The 15257-nt window shown below is 35.0% G+C and overlaps 1 protein-coding gene across 1 annotated transcript in view; it reads left to right on the forward strand.

Annotated features, from left to right (window-relative positions):
* Positions 1-15257, forward strand: part of LOC123717917 (ATP-binding cassette sub-family C member 4-like) — a 54380-nt gene that overhangs the window by 20757 nt on the left and 18366 nt on the right. The window contains exons 6-10 of the mRNA XM_045674190.1: positions 1160-1409; positions 4136-4390; positions 4934-5101; positions 6926-7063; positions 14590-14757. Coding sequence (XP_045530146.1) covers positions 1160-1409; positions 4136-4390; positions 4934-5101; positions 6926-7063; positions 14590-14757 — 979 coding nt within the window. The remainder of the gene's footprint in view (positions 1-1159; positions 1410-4135; positions 4391-4933; positions 5102-6925; positions 7064-14589; positions 14758-15257) is intronic.

Below are 15257 nucleotides of genomic sequence, written 5' to 3' on the forward strand. Positions count from 1 at the left end.
AGGCGGTATTACTTAACATCATGTGAGCCTGCCCGTTAGATATTCAAATGCCGCTGTCGGGATATTCAAATATTAATTATTCATATATTATCTCTAAAGCAGTTTTAAGGTGACGGGTCAAGGATCTCTTATCAGAATGACTATTAACTAATAACATATTATTAAGACTCAATTACTAACAATTGTACTCGACTTTATCAAATCATTCAATCTTTATGTATGTAAATGTTTAGTTTAGTTACGAAACGTAGGAGAAACTTACATCTATGGGACATATCTAATTCTTGTCGGCAAGTTATGGTTATAGAATCATTACAACATTTTAGAAGAGAAACATTAATTTTTTTGTACCGACTATTAATTATATAAAACAAAAACTATAAATAGAATTAATTCAAGAAATAACAGCCAAATGTACAATTGTCAGTCAGCACGCCAAACGTGTCTTGGCGCCAACTGTGTTGTCAGTTGTCATTTGTCAACGCACGCAGGCGTCAAATAGTGACGCTACGCGGCAAACTTGCCGTTATTCGTGCGAGTTTTTGGTAAGGCATTATAGATTGGAGTATAAACTATCGACTATAAGAACTTAATTTATTTATAGCACATAAAAATATATATAAAAACAAACAATGACACTAAAATATACTTTTGGCTTAGCCAAAAATTAAATACATAATATTTACAAAAAGTTTCAAACATTTACAAAAGGGAAATTACAAGTGATACCTAATTCGGCTGTGTTGTGTGATGTGTGAAAGTGAGGGTACTTTTACGCTATCACACAACACATGTACGTGAAAGTACGTTTTGCGCTATGGATATTCTTGATACTAATTTTTATCTATTTAACCACATTCCGTTAGCTTAAACAAGTCGAGGCTTAAATATTGGTCGTTGTATGTCCGGGCTGCGCGATACAAAACTAAGTTTTAGCAAAGTTAGCGTTGATATTAGGAACGTCAAACAATAATGTCCAAAAGTTGACATAAGTTTAAATTTTATTCACTTTAGTGTTGCCAGTGTAAGCACATCGAACTTTATTTACTTTAGTGTTGTCGGTGTCAGGACTTCGGACATAATTAAGATTAAACTTTGACCACTTAAGGGTTGCCACTTAATTTCGCACTTAACTAAGATTATTTTGTATTTGTTACAGATACGAAGTCAAATTTATCCTTCAGACATCCTTTATAAAGGGATTCTCCACAGCCCTGACTGTTTTCACTGAGAGATTCATTTTGTTCTCAGCGGTTGTTGCGTTTGTTGTGATTGGAGGGGATATAAGATCAACAATAACATTCTCACTCGTACAGTATTATAACTTGCTGCAATTGGCGTGTAATATATTCTTTCCCCTTGCGCTTGCTTGTCTTGCGGAAGCAAGAGTATCTGTTCGAAGATTGGAGGTGAGTACACATATGTTTAAGAATTATTTCAGCCGTGCATTGGTTGATGGCGGTGAATATAAATTTAGATGGGAACGGTCTTAACTAACCAACGATTTTTTCCTGTGTACGAAGAACGGTTTGGTGCTCGTTGTTACAGAATTGTAATAAGTCTCGTACATACCTCGTTTCGATATATTCTGAACATGAAGAAATATAGACAATTGATAAAGAAGGAAATTAGTATGGGAAATATTTGTTTCAATTAGTCATTAAATAGTTTTTACAATATTTTGTATATATTCGATAATTATATGTGAAGACCATGTACCTAAAACAAACAAACTACTATACTTAAATATGGTGGCATGGTGATATAAAAATGCAGCAGACAACTAAGCTATTATGTTTAGAAGTTAGGCTGATAAGATAATAATAACACTTTTTCTTTCTCACACTCACTAACAAATTATAAAATTGAGGACGTAACTAATAAATATAAAATTAAATCAATGGCGCTACAACCTTTATAGGTCTGGCCCTCAGATTTCTGTATCCGCTTCATGATCATTTGGTAATCGAGTAGCCAAGTAGGAGATCAGCCTTCTGTGCCTGACACACGCCCTCGACTGGGTCTAAGGCAAGCCGGTTTCCTCACGATGTTTTCTTTCATCGTTCGAGCGTAATATACGCACATAGACAAAGTCCATTGGTATAATTCAAGCCACTTGGCCAACACTGCTCTAATACATATAATTGGCCAAAAGTAATCGAATTCAAAATACTTCTAACATAACCCGAAAGAAACAAAAACGTATCAATTAAATGTGATGATCGTTCGAGTTGAGATATTATGGATTACACTCATCACCTAATAAGGAAAACACAATACTAAGGACGAAGTTCATAGATAACTAAAAAAAAATACAGACAATAATGTAGACTTTTAGTTAGACACAATTACTTAACAAAAACTAATCTTAAGTTTATACGAATATAAATAAATTATCATATACTAAAATTAATTACAAGTCACGATTGAACAGACTTTATTTATTTATAAAAGCTTGCCAACGCTCGGCACACTCATACATTGCTGGTGAGTCATAGGCAAACCTAAAAGCATACACGAAGAGATAAAAAAATATTTAAAAAAGAGAATTGTCGTTAAATTTTGAAAAGAGAAACGTATATATAATCTATGACTCCTACTTATTAGACGTGGTCAATAACATTCAAACTCAAACTCGAAATAAATGTATATTATCAAGTACACTGACGAACGTCAACAGAAAAGATGTTAATTGATTAAATCTACATTTACTACCAATTCGCAAGTTTGCAAGTCAAGCGCGTAGAGCAGGCAAGAAGAACTCTCCGCCAGTCTTTGCTAACTTTTGAGTCCTACAAATTGTTTGAACTGGAGCTAATCAATCCCAAGGACTAGGACAATTTAAATAATCGTCAAATTTATAAAAAGCTTTATTGATTAATGTACGTTTAACGAGAGTTTTGAATTTATTCAGTAATAATCTATAATCGCTTGGGAGTTTTGTTAACACGAATGCAATTTCCATACAAGGAGTGGTTTTCTTCTGGAGCTTCGTTGGTCATTTCATATCATTGTATATGATATATTAAATTTTTTTGAATGTCAGTCACGTGACACATTGGTCAAGGATAAGTTGGTCGCTTGTAAATGATGTCTTCGTAGAATCTCTCTTGTAGATTCGTTAACACGTAAAAGTAAGTTTGTTTACGTATTTACAGGCATTGTTGAAGGGACTAGAGTGCGACGCCATCTTGTCGTAGCGTTTTGGCGGGATTTTGAAAAAAATATTAGTTTAATTCGAAATTTAAAAGTTTTAAAAATTTAAAAAAAAATCCTGTCTCCGGTTTTTGACGGCTCGAACGAATTAATTTGTGTAATTAAATGATAAAGTATGTTTTATTGATAGTAATATAACAAAGCCTTCATTCTCCAACTGTTACAATTTAATTATTCTTTAGCCACATACTTTTCTTGGCCGGCGGCTGAAATTGTTACTTCCGCGCCATCTTGAAATATCAGACTGACATTGTCAGTTAGCTCTCAATATACAATAAATAATTTTACTATTTTTTATATATTTTTATTATTAATTGCAATGGCAAAGTTTTAATTATCAAACGGTTTTGATTGCTAGGTATCTTAAAAGATATATATATTAATAGTACAGGTAACAAAACCTAACATATCAGCTGGTTCTAAGTTTATGTCACTTTTATTTAAGCCCAGAACTGTATTTTATTAGTTTACATTGTTTTTTCAAGCCATTTCAATAAATTCTTAAGGCCGCAGGAATTCAAATTATTGTCCTTGTAATGGTTATTTTTATTTCCTGGCAATACTAATATCCATGACAGCGACGCTCTTACTGGCTAGGAAATCTATGTGGCACATTAACATCTAACTTTTATACAAATAATTTATTAATTCAATTTAACATTAATAAGTACATAGGGGTTTAGTATATTCAATAAAATAAAAAGGGCACTGCCAGTCCATTGCAATGACCCATGCCAACCAACCCAGCCTTGTTAGGACTGCCCCGCACGAGCCTCGCCAAAGACAGCACAGCTCGCTTGCGCATCGTCACGTAAAAACAAACCATTGTGCTCACTGCAATAACGAGGGAGCCCTATCAACATTCTGAACGCATGGCCAAAGCCCAATTCTTCTATGAATCGAAACAATTTTGTTTCAGGATTTTCTTAGCTTAGAAGAACTGGATTCGCCGCAGAAAGTCGAAGGGACGAAGTATGTAAACGGAAATGTTATTATAAATGGTGGTGAAAAGGAAAATGGGTTTAAGGACAAAAATCACAACACGGGACTGGTGCTTTCCAACGTCACAGCCAGCTGGTTACCAAATCCAATCGTTCATACATTGAGAAATATAAATATAACAGCTGCACCTGGGGAGTTCATCGGCGTCGCTGGACTCGTGGGTGCTGGGAAGGTCGGTATCTCCTATCCCTGTTAATCTTCTCTAAAAAAGGTCGGCAAATTTTCTGGTGGTGTGATCTTCAGATCAACTTCCTGCCCGTTTGCCCCCATTTCTATGAAATCTGTTTTGTGATCATTTGTTTTTCTAATAGGTGATCACTGTCTTCTCTGTAAACACGCTGCCGACATTTTGAGTCGTGAATTTCCTCTCGATGTTTTTATTATCACAGTAAGTCCATTGCTGCACTCCGAGGATCTTACTACTCCAGAGATGACAGCACACTGAAGCCACCAGACCAACACGGCTCTTTCAAATAATACGAATATTTAAAAAATCAAGTCATTCAACCATTTTGAAAAAAATTAAAAGCTTGAAAATTTATGTCAGGCAAATAATTTCTTAATTAAAACCGCCTATGCATCTAGTTATAAACAAAAAAAGTCGACGTACATTATAGACAAATTTCTTGGAATAGACAATAATCTTACAACAAACAAAACAGTTGAACGACCATAAAGATTTGTTTTTGATTTAATAAAGTATAATTTCCCACAGTCTTCATTGCTGCAAGTGATACTTGGCGAATTGAAGCCCTCGCAAGGCACACTGTCTTTGGGCGGTGCTCGAGTCGCCTACGCAAGTCAGGAACCCTGGCTCTTTGTAGCTACTGTACGTCAGAATATCCTCTTCGGCCTGCCATATGATCGTGTGCGCTACAAAAAGGTATTTTGCAGATATAACGATATTGTTACTTCTCTAAGTGGATAAGATCCGTCTCGTTTGTTCACGGTGTAATCACAATTTGTAAGAAAAAGACGAAACTTTAGTTGAGACAGGATACAATATATAAGAATTACCCATGATTTTGCGTACATTTGCACGTGTTCCTAGTTTTTGAATTGATCAAAAATGGTTTTTATTCGTCTCTGTGGGGTAGCATAAATCTTTTTAATATATATAAATCTTCTGTCACGATGTTTGTCTTCGATGGACACTTAAACTACTTAACCGATTTTAAATTAAATTGGCATACCGTGAGCAGTCTGGTCCAACTTAAGAAATAGGATAGCTTAGATCTTTAATTATAGTCGCAATTTTATTTTATTACAAATGATTTGTCTATAATTAATTGACAGTCACAATTATCTGTTAACTCCAAAAGATTCTAACAGATGTCGATACTTTTCGACTGGATTGAGTAAGTAATCAATAGATGGCACTGCTATGGTAAACCGACAAACGTGTCATATAAGCTACAATTCAACATCATGATTACTACGAAATACCGTGAAATTCAATTATTTCTACTTTTTTAATTTTTGGTGTTAGCTTAGCCAACCACGTATTACTTAGACCGATGTGTAAATAAAATTCAAATTATAGTGACGATAGTACAGTGAAATTATTCTTTCGTGACACGGTATTAAGGCTAACTAATACCACATTAAGGAGAAACGACGTTCGCGGGGGCCGCTAGTATTCCATATGTGCGTATGTAACTACTAAAAAGGCCATGAAGAACATATCTTATAATTTTCTATAGTACCTACTTACGGGACCTTCTGTCTAAAGTAACCTTATTAGTTAACCTAACATCTTATAGTGACCATATCAATATTATAAAAAGTGCGTTAGTACAAAGTTCACATGTCAGAAGTGAAACTTCTTTGGCAAACTAATTTTTAAGTCTTGTTCATATTTATACAAATCTAAAACTTTTTCCGATACGTTAGGAATTCAATGAATTTAATTGTGATTAATATATTAAGTCGAAAATTAATACAAATTATAAATGTAATTTTTAAATTTATTTCTTCGATTTATACATTCGACGCGATTTCTATTGGTATAGTTGTGACTAAAGCATTATGATAAGTAAAATATGCAATATAAGTTCGTGTTTCAACATTATCTAAATATCTTGTAAAAATAGAATCAATTGTCGTTCTACTCTCACTCCATCGCTATTTGCTTCATGCTACGTTCGCCCTTTCTCACTATCTCTCAATCTCTTTTCTTCGACAAAAAGGCTGCACATCTTCGCGACGCTAATATTATTGCGTTTCATCCGTGAGAAATTTACTCTCTTGCGCCTAAAGAAGTTTCACTATAAAATCTTTTATGTTTTACATAAATTGACTTACTTACACTAAACACGAATTATATTCTCAATGAAGATTCTATGTCTAGCAGATACTTAGAGTTTTGATAATCGGTACGTCAGTGAGTGACAAAATTGAGAAACTGACTAGTTATTCTTAACCTACTTTGAAACCTACTACTGGAATTTGAAATAGACACTTTTTATACAATTATATACCCTATAGGATCTATGCACAACGAAGTTAAAGGGGGTCGAAATTGACCTGAACTGCTTGAAGATAAAGACTGGACTGCCGTGCTCCCTTTAATGCGAAACATAGTTCGCGGGGCCTGTAATGAAAATAACAATATAGTTCCAGATTTAGAGATGAAATTGAGGATTCAATATAAAATATAGTAATATCGATGTTACTTTTTTAATTATTATTCTCAATGCATCAAAAGGTGGTGACTGCCTGCGCACTTTTGCGTGACTTCGAGCAACTACCTCTAGGAGATTCTACGTTAGTGGGAGAACGCGGTATCAGCCTGAGTGGTGGACAGCGCGCGCGCATCGGCTTGGCTCGGGCTTGTTATAGAGAGGTATGTGGTAATTTTGATTACGTGAATTTTCTGCTACTTTAATCTTTATTTCATATACATAAGTGTAATCTGGCGACCTCTGTAGGTATGCGATAAAAACTACGAGATTTTCGAATAGTTGTCCCTCTCATTCAACTTTAGGTTAGGCTCATGGTTTTTTTTTAAGAAACCTGATAACCATACATTCAGAACAGTACGTCCTTTGCTGAAACGGAAAGTATTCTTGTGCAACAATAGTTTCGTTTCGTCGTTTCGTCGAAACAAAAGTACAAAATGATGCGTTGTCGGCATATATTTGATAAACAGACTCTTGATAAACTCTTTTCACGATACATCCTTTTTTTATTATGCGTTTACTTTTCTTTTATGTTCTTCTTTATGAGTCCAAATTTACCACTGTCATTTGGAAGACGACTTGAGTGACGTCAACTGTCAGGCAATGTAAGGTATCTCAGGATATACGATCCAAGTAAATAGTATCCCTATAGTTTTGACATATTAGCACTGGCAAATATGTCAAAATATATATAGATTTGACAGCAGCTTGAAGTTTGAGATTCGTTCCGGTCGTGGGCCTCTGAGTCGAGACTAAGCGCGAACTCCCGTGTGTCAAGTTTTGTTACATTTATTTATTTACATTTCTTTGTAAAACAGATATTTAGTACAATTTAAATAATTAAATAAAAATAAATGCAAACGCGTTTCAGTTTACTAGCGATCTCGGGCAACCACGGTTTGAAAATATAAGGTGAGCTAAGGGAATAGGGAATTCAATTCCATGGCCTAACAGAGACCTTAAAGCATTCTTCAAAAAGGAAGGAAATATATAATTTCAAGGAAGTTTTCGGTAGAGTGTGAGAGAGAAAACCAACTACAACCTTTTTCGTTCCAATGTTTTCCAATTCGTTACAATTTTTATTTTTAATGCAAATTAAACAATTTATATTAAAATTTGTTATACTGCATTTTTAGAGTTAAATTGCGTAACTGAAAGATTATAATCCCGAAGGTCACAGATAAGGTCGCAAACCGGTTGAATTTTCTCAGTAACTTACGATACACAATATAAATAACCCAGCGTTATATTCAATGCAACGGGTTAAAACCTATTCGGATCTATGGCGCTACAACCTTTTTAGGTCTGGGCCTCAGAATAAGCTTTTGGTTCATGATTATTTTGCAATCAAATAGGCAAATTGGCGATCTATCTCCTGTCATACACACCGAACATTGAAAGAAAGTCCAGTGGCCTATGGACTAAAGGCCGAAACTATGGCCTCAGTGATGAGAGTCGCAACTTGCAGCACCAATGTGCGTATTTAATTGACAAAACACATACAGAAGTCTGAGGCCAGACCTTATAAGGTTGTGGAGCCATCGAGGTTTTTGTTATTTCACTTCAGCCTTAAAGAGTTTAATTTGTCTTAAAACATCCCATGTGTCAGCGAAAAATTTATATGAAAACACTTCTGAAACATTTCCTGCATTGAATTTTACGAAGATATGTTTGCGCCAAAGTCAAAAATTTAAAATTTTAACTGACATGAATATTTTACAAACCTTAAATGTAAACAATGTAATAAAAACACTAGACACAAATTGTATATATTTATTTACACTTCGATACACTACAATATAAAAACAGGAATAGATGGAATCAACTAAAAATTTTAATCGCCAAGTTTTTCTGTGTATTACGTTAAGGTTAACGTTTGTAAGGAGCTGCAACCATTACACCTTGTTCCACATGACATCATAAGTAATAAATAATAATAAAATAAATTAAAAACAAAGATTTGTCAAAGATCCTCTATCAGCAGGAGGCACTTACATTCTCGTGGGTTTAAACGTTAAACTAAAACATAGTATTTAAAGAATATTTTGGTTTTAATTATTTTGTAGTCAAGTTGGTGACTTATAAAAAAATTGTAATCAATGGTATTTCGAAATTGTGCTTTAACTTACGTAGGTTATTGACATATATGATAACAAAACACTAATTACTACTAAGTATTCTAAGACTAGACTAGACTAATTGTAATGTATCATTAACATGTAATTAACAAGTATATACATGTTTATTTCCTATATATGAACCTATTTATTTCACGGTTCCTGTGTCCATGGGGGTGCTTTTAATTATAGAGGATTTTAGTTTTACTATATATGACCAACTCGCGAAATAATTAAATTCTATGAAACGAATAAAATGTAACCGTTAAAGAGTTCCTACGTTTGGCTATACTCTCAGGGCGAAACTCCCATGATTTAGTTAATTGCTATGAAACGAATGAATGCAATGTAACATTTGAAGAGAGAGCTTACGTCCAGATGTAAAGCAAGACGCAACATTAGCAATTTTTATGCTGGCATAAAAATTGCTTAATTATTTACATTTTATATGATACTGGTATCCTTTCAATAAAAAAAATCCATAATGATATTGCAATGGGTTTTCCTAGAAGAGAAAGAAAAACTTTTAAGAAGACATGCAGCATCTATTTACGTTACAAATACTAAGTGAGTCACTGGTAAGAAGAGTTTTCCAGTTAAACAAAGTTAGAAGTTTTGTAGGGCTGCTTGAATTTTTATGGTATCTCGCTGTTGACCTGACGCCTTGACAGCCCAGCTCGGGCCTTACAAAGCCTCTGCCATAGCAGGTTCTTTCCTTAACTAGCAGAAGGGCGTCTCCTGCGAGACTGACATCGGCTTGGGCCGTCATGTCATACGCCTGACGGGCGGGATGGAAGCTCACTGGAGTGAGTCAAGAATGAAGGACCTTTACCGCTGAAGATCCTTATTAACTGTCTGAATACCCTCTGATATGGTCATGGTCTTTAAATATGATTACCTATAGTGATGGGATTATCCAGTTCCAATAAAATGTGTTGGGGCCTCCTACAAGCCTTCATTGGTTTGTACGTGAGGTTCACGTTCATATTTCTCACTTATAGACATTTTAGGCTGGCAAAATGGTAAATACTGTCATTAATAGAGTTTTCTCTCTTACCCAGTTGTTACTCAGGTTTGATTATATTTTTAGTCGCACTAAGAACGTCATAAGAAAGAAAAATATACATACCAGACCAGTTATACAAACCAGAACCAATGCGTGGCCTCGATGATAGGTGGACGGCATGCACGAGCATAATGATTATAATATATTATGTAAATAATATATTTACAAATACAAAAAAATACAATTACGTAATGAGAAAGGATTCCCTGTGTCGTAGCCTAGTCTCTATTTGAAATAGCAATATATAGTAATAATAAATAAATACCTATATTTATTAACAACGCCAACGCTCGGCACACTGATACTTAAGAAAAATAAAACACAAGATTCAATATGACCAGTACTGAAAGGCAATCGCGAGTCAAAACAAATACAATTATAAAAACTAAACGAAAACTGATTTTAAAGTGAGGAATATCCAGACCTAGCTCGTGTGTCAGAATGCTTATTCTGGAAGTGAATTTTGTGAGTTCTTCTGAGAGGGTCTAATGGGATGCCTGGATTATCTAGGTCACGGGTAGGTTGGGACCTGTAGACTTTAAGTAATAAATTCTAAACACTATTTTACTATTTCATAATTTATTTCATAATAACTATAGTTTTGGATTTAGCCTACCTAGGTAGATGACATATTATATAGGTTTAGAAGATGTTTTTGAACGGTATGTTCGAGAAATATTGGTTTTAAGAAAGTGGAAAAGCCTGTAAAATTGAAAATGTGTCATATCAATATGTCAAGTGTATTGTATATCTCGTTTTTAGTGGTTAATTAGAAGCGTGAATTAAATAATAATCCAGTGTTGCAAACCAACTATGCCAAATTATATAAGCTCAATTTGTAAACAATTAAGTTGACATCCAGCTTCAAACAACTGTTCCAATTAACATGTATTTGAACATATCTACAACAACCGCAACTGAACTTGACTCTCGTGAAAAAAATAGCGTTCATTCTTAAGCATCACAAATTCTGGAGCGATGGTTGGTGAAAAGACTGCTTTTTGGGCAGAAGTTCACATAACGGGTTCGAATCCTAAAAAACATTTTATTAAGATACATTTTAGACATACATTATGTAGAAAAACTTGTACAAATTATGACAAGACTCGAATAAATATTGTTCGTTAAGGTTTAGAACAAATTCTTAAAAGGCCGAACGCGCGAGCCCTCTGGCAATATATAACAGAAAACAATTGTGTAGCCAAAGATGTACAGGAATGCATTTTATACAAAAAGATCCAAATACCAAAGGAATTCAATACATTTAACTAAGTAATACGCAGTTCGGATGTTGTTTGATGAAGTGGGGTGAGCTCATGATGCAGGTTATTTGCTGCGGATGCTGGATGCGTTATGGACATGTCGCAGCCAACTAGCTTCATTAGCCGTTCAATTGAAAGCCTAGCCGTTTAACTAACGGCCTCAAAGATATTCAGCCGTAGCGTTTGTTACTACGTTTAATAAACTGGCTGGATAAAGCTTAGGCCATTCGGACGATACTCATTGTCATATGTCAAACATAAATAAAAAACATGAAACATGACAAAAATATTTTTTTTTCTTGTTTATGGCTTTTATTTATGCCAACTGGGCACAAGGTACTTCGCCAGTGTCGATGGAGAAGACACGAAGGAGATTGATCGGTAAAAATAATAATTAAGTATTAAAAATATTTCTTTTAAAATTAATTTAAGTCAAATTCAAATTTTTATTGTCACTACAAATTCTACTCTTCAATTGTAGTTGTTGTTTTTTATGAAACTTTGGAAAACACCATCAAAGTTGTGGTTTGCCGACGCCATATTCAAAAGTTTAAAGAGTTTCATTTCGAGTTTGAAAGTGGAATTAAATTTAAATTAACAGTCAACTTGGCAAGAAATGAAACGTCATCAAGTCATTTGCCTAGTTGTTTGATCAACTGGCTGAACATCTTTCAGGCCGCTGGTTAAACGGCTAGGCTGTTAATTTAACGGTTAATTAGGCTGCGACAGCCAAACTCCTTATAAGCATATTCCGAGATAGCTTGATCATTGAGTATCCATGGGCGGCGGTATCACTTAACATCAGGCGAGCCTCCTTCCAGCATTGATTTGTATCCTGACCTAATAAACTACTCATCAAATAAAATGCAAATCACGCTTATGAATCAATTTCAACAGTTTGTCTGATCTTATCTGGTATAAAACGTTTCCTATATCGATAGCCATGCCAGAAAAATCAGAACTATTTTAGTTTCGATATCTGAAGTACTTATAAATGTAGACGAGGCTGGGAAAATATTGAAGGGAAACGGCAAAGGCAAATTTCTCGATTCAAATTGATGAATAATAAGTAAAATGCGTTTATTAGTTATATCAATGCATGTGTAAATCTCTTAAAAACATACCTTAACGTTATCCGGCTTACAAGTCGGATTTTTTAACGTGTCTCGTTTTTTTAACATATTACAATACAATTAGGGTTTTATGTATTCATCTCCCAATTTCGTTAAGTTAAGTTCGTCGAGCTGGTGATGGAGTAGTTCACTTGTCCGCGCATCATCTCCCTTCTAATGGCCAGTCTCAATAGGGATTATATAAGAATAAAAAGTCCTAAATGGAGTTTAAACTTTCGTGACTTTATTTAAAAAAATATTGTCTGTTCTAATTGGAGTATTTTATACTAAAAAAAACTAACATACTAGGTGCTTATAATATCCTTACATACATACAAGAGACCAAAGGTCTCACGAGACAATAGTGTGTTAATAATTGTTCTAGTTATCCGTTCAAGTGTAACGTAAGCAGATTTACTGCAATTTATCAAAAATAGTACATAAACGTATCAATTTTTGTAGGAATCTTCGAAAATGCATTTCGTTTTCAAACATATACAATATGTCATTTATATAAAAACACAGACCCCCCCCCCCCTATAGTGCTTACGTAATACTTGAACGGCCCCATAGATTGGGCTTAGGGACTAGCTTTGGATATTATCACAATCATACAAACAAACCAATTATCATATTTCTGAACCTAATAATTCTACTCTATGTACGGAGTACATTATCAAGAAATGCTTATCGGGCAATCAAAAAAAGTCCCGCCGGCTGATTCTATAATAGATATCATATCTGTATTGAAATAGATTAACTTGACAGATGACGTGTGACATATATTTCCTGATTTATTGTATAATTTTAAGATATATGCTACACAAAAAGTGTGACATATCAGCACTGCGAAAAGTGCGCTGATCTATCGATAAATATACTAACATATAATCCTGGCTCGCTATTCGGTCATTTTTTATATACACGCAGACTTCCCACAAATGTCATTGATTTTTGGGTTTCAGACATGCTGACCTGTCGTAGACATACCAGATCAGTCAGAAGGCTGGTTATGCCATCTAGCGTAACCCATAGCGTTTTCATAGGTTGTAGCGGTTTACTCACGAGATTTTATTCACAAGTGGAAATCCCGCACAAAAACTCAAACTTCTTAATTTACTTAATTCATATAAGTAACCAAGTACACTTATGAACGTAAACAGAAAAGATGTTAAACTGATTCTAAATTTACCAATTCGCAAGTCAAGGCAAGAAAAAAGCTGTCATGAAACTTTCCAATCATTTTAATCGCCAAGTTGCAATATTCGTCAAATTTATAAAAAGCTTTATTGCTTAATCTACGTCTAACGAGAGTTTTGAAATTATTCAGTGATAATTGTAATTTCGCTTGGTAAATAAACATACTATAAACTTTCGATAATTTAATTTGGGCTATACTATGTTTATAGCTGTACTGTTAATCCCGATGTCAAGATACGGGAGTGAATGTTGGGTGTGGTAGAGAAATGATATTGGAATAAACGCTGTGGAAATGAGGGCGTTGAGAAGTGTGTGTGAACCTTTCCTGATAGGACCAGTGATAATACGTGATCAGTGAGGGTTAAAAGAGAAGTCAAGGAGACGAAAGTGACTGGTTAGGTGGTTAAGCCATGTGGAAAGGAATTAAAAACGGTTAACTAGCAAGATATACAAGGCAACCGTGGATGGTGAAGTCGAGTTGGATAGGCCTTGTCGTACCTAGACCAAATCTAGGAGGTACTAGAGAAGGGCAAGTAAAAAGCACGCATTACCGGCGAGCATGAGTGGTTAATGTCATAAAGAGGATGAAGCGAGAGAGCTAAGAACCCTACCAAGATCCGTGGTCTCTGCTTAAGGCCCTATCTCAGCACGAATTGCTGTGTCAGTGTCTCGTGGTGCGGTGCGCAGTGGAGAGCTGGAGCGCTTAGGTGCGCCGGCCCGTAATAACAATTAGTTATGTAAAACATTAATTTGATTTTTCTTCTGAAATGGATTAATTGGCTTGCGATAATATAAATCGTGTAAATTTCAAAATCATGTTCTATATACATTTTCGTCATAATGAATTCTAAGTGTCAATCAGCTATGTTTGGATTCCTGTGATGATAGTCCTTAAAGGCGTGTTTATAATTATAAAATAATATATGTTTACAGGCTGATATCTACCTCTTAGACGACCCACTATCAGCCGTCGACACACATGTGGGGAAACACCTTGTCTCCGAATGTGTCAACGGACTATTGCGTAACGCCACACGAATCCTCGTGACCCATCAGCTCCATCACCTGAAGACCGCTGATAAAGTTGTTATACTGCATAATGTAAGTAATACTAGCTTATTTGCGATAAAAAAAAATTGCTAATATACTTTGCGTGTTCGTTCCACATTGTATGCGCCTGCGCATATTTACAAAATGTCTGTAAACGTTTGTTTTCTTATGCTGAAATCCACCATCGTACGTCGAACTGTTTACTATTCTTAACTGTTCCAGAACATAGCGTTTTTAAGGCAATTTTTGGCCATCTCTGTATTGAGCTGGCTGATACGACCTCAAGCCTTCAATGTAAAAGCCTATCATTACCACAGAGGTTGCAACAAACCCGCATTGCAGGTGTCCATGAGCGGTGGCTTCCAATGCCATAAATTTTATTATTGCTTTAAGATGTGATGTAATATAAATATTTTCAAACACAATCTGGCAGTGCTCCAGTATCTAGACTCCAGGGTGCCTGATACGCGACCTGTATATCGTACCCTCAGCGAAAACCTCTGCGCGGCACGGTATCAAAACATGATCAAACAAGAAATTGTTAATATGAT

This window comes from Pieris brassicae, chromosome 13 (genome assembly GCF_905147105.1).
Source record: "Pieris brassicae chromosome 13, ilPieBrab1.1, whole genome shotgun sequence".
Classification (NCBI taxonomy): Eukaryota; Metazoa; Arthropoda; class Insecta; order Lepidoptera; family Pieridae; genus Pieris; species Pieris brassicae.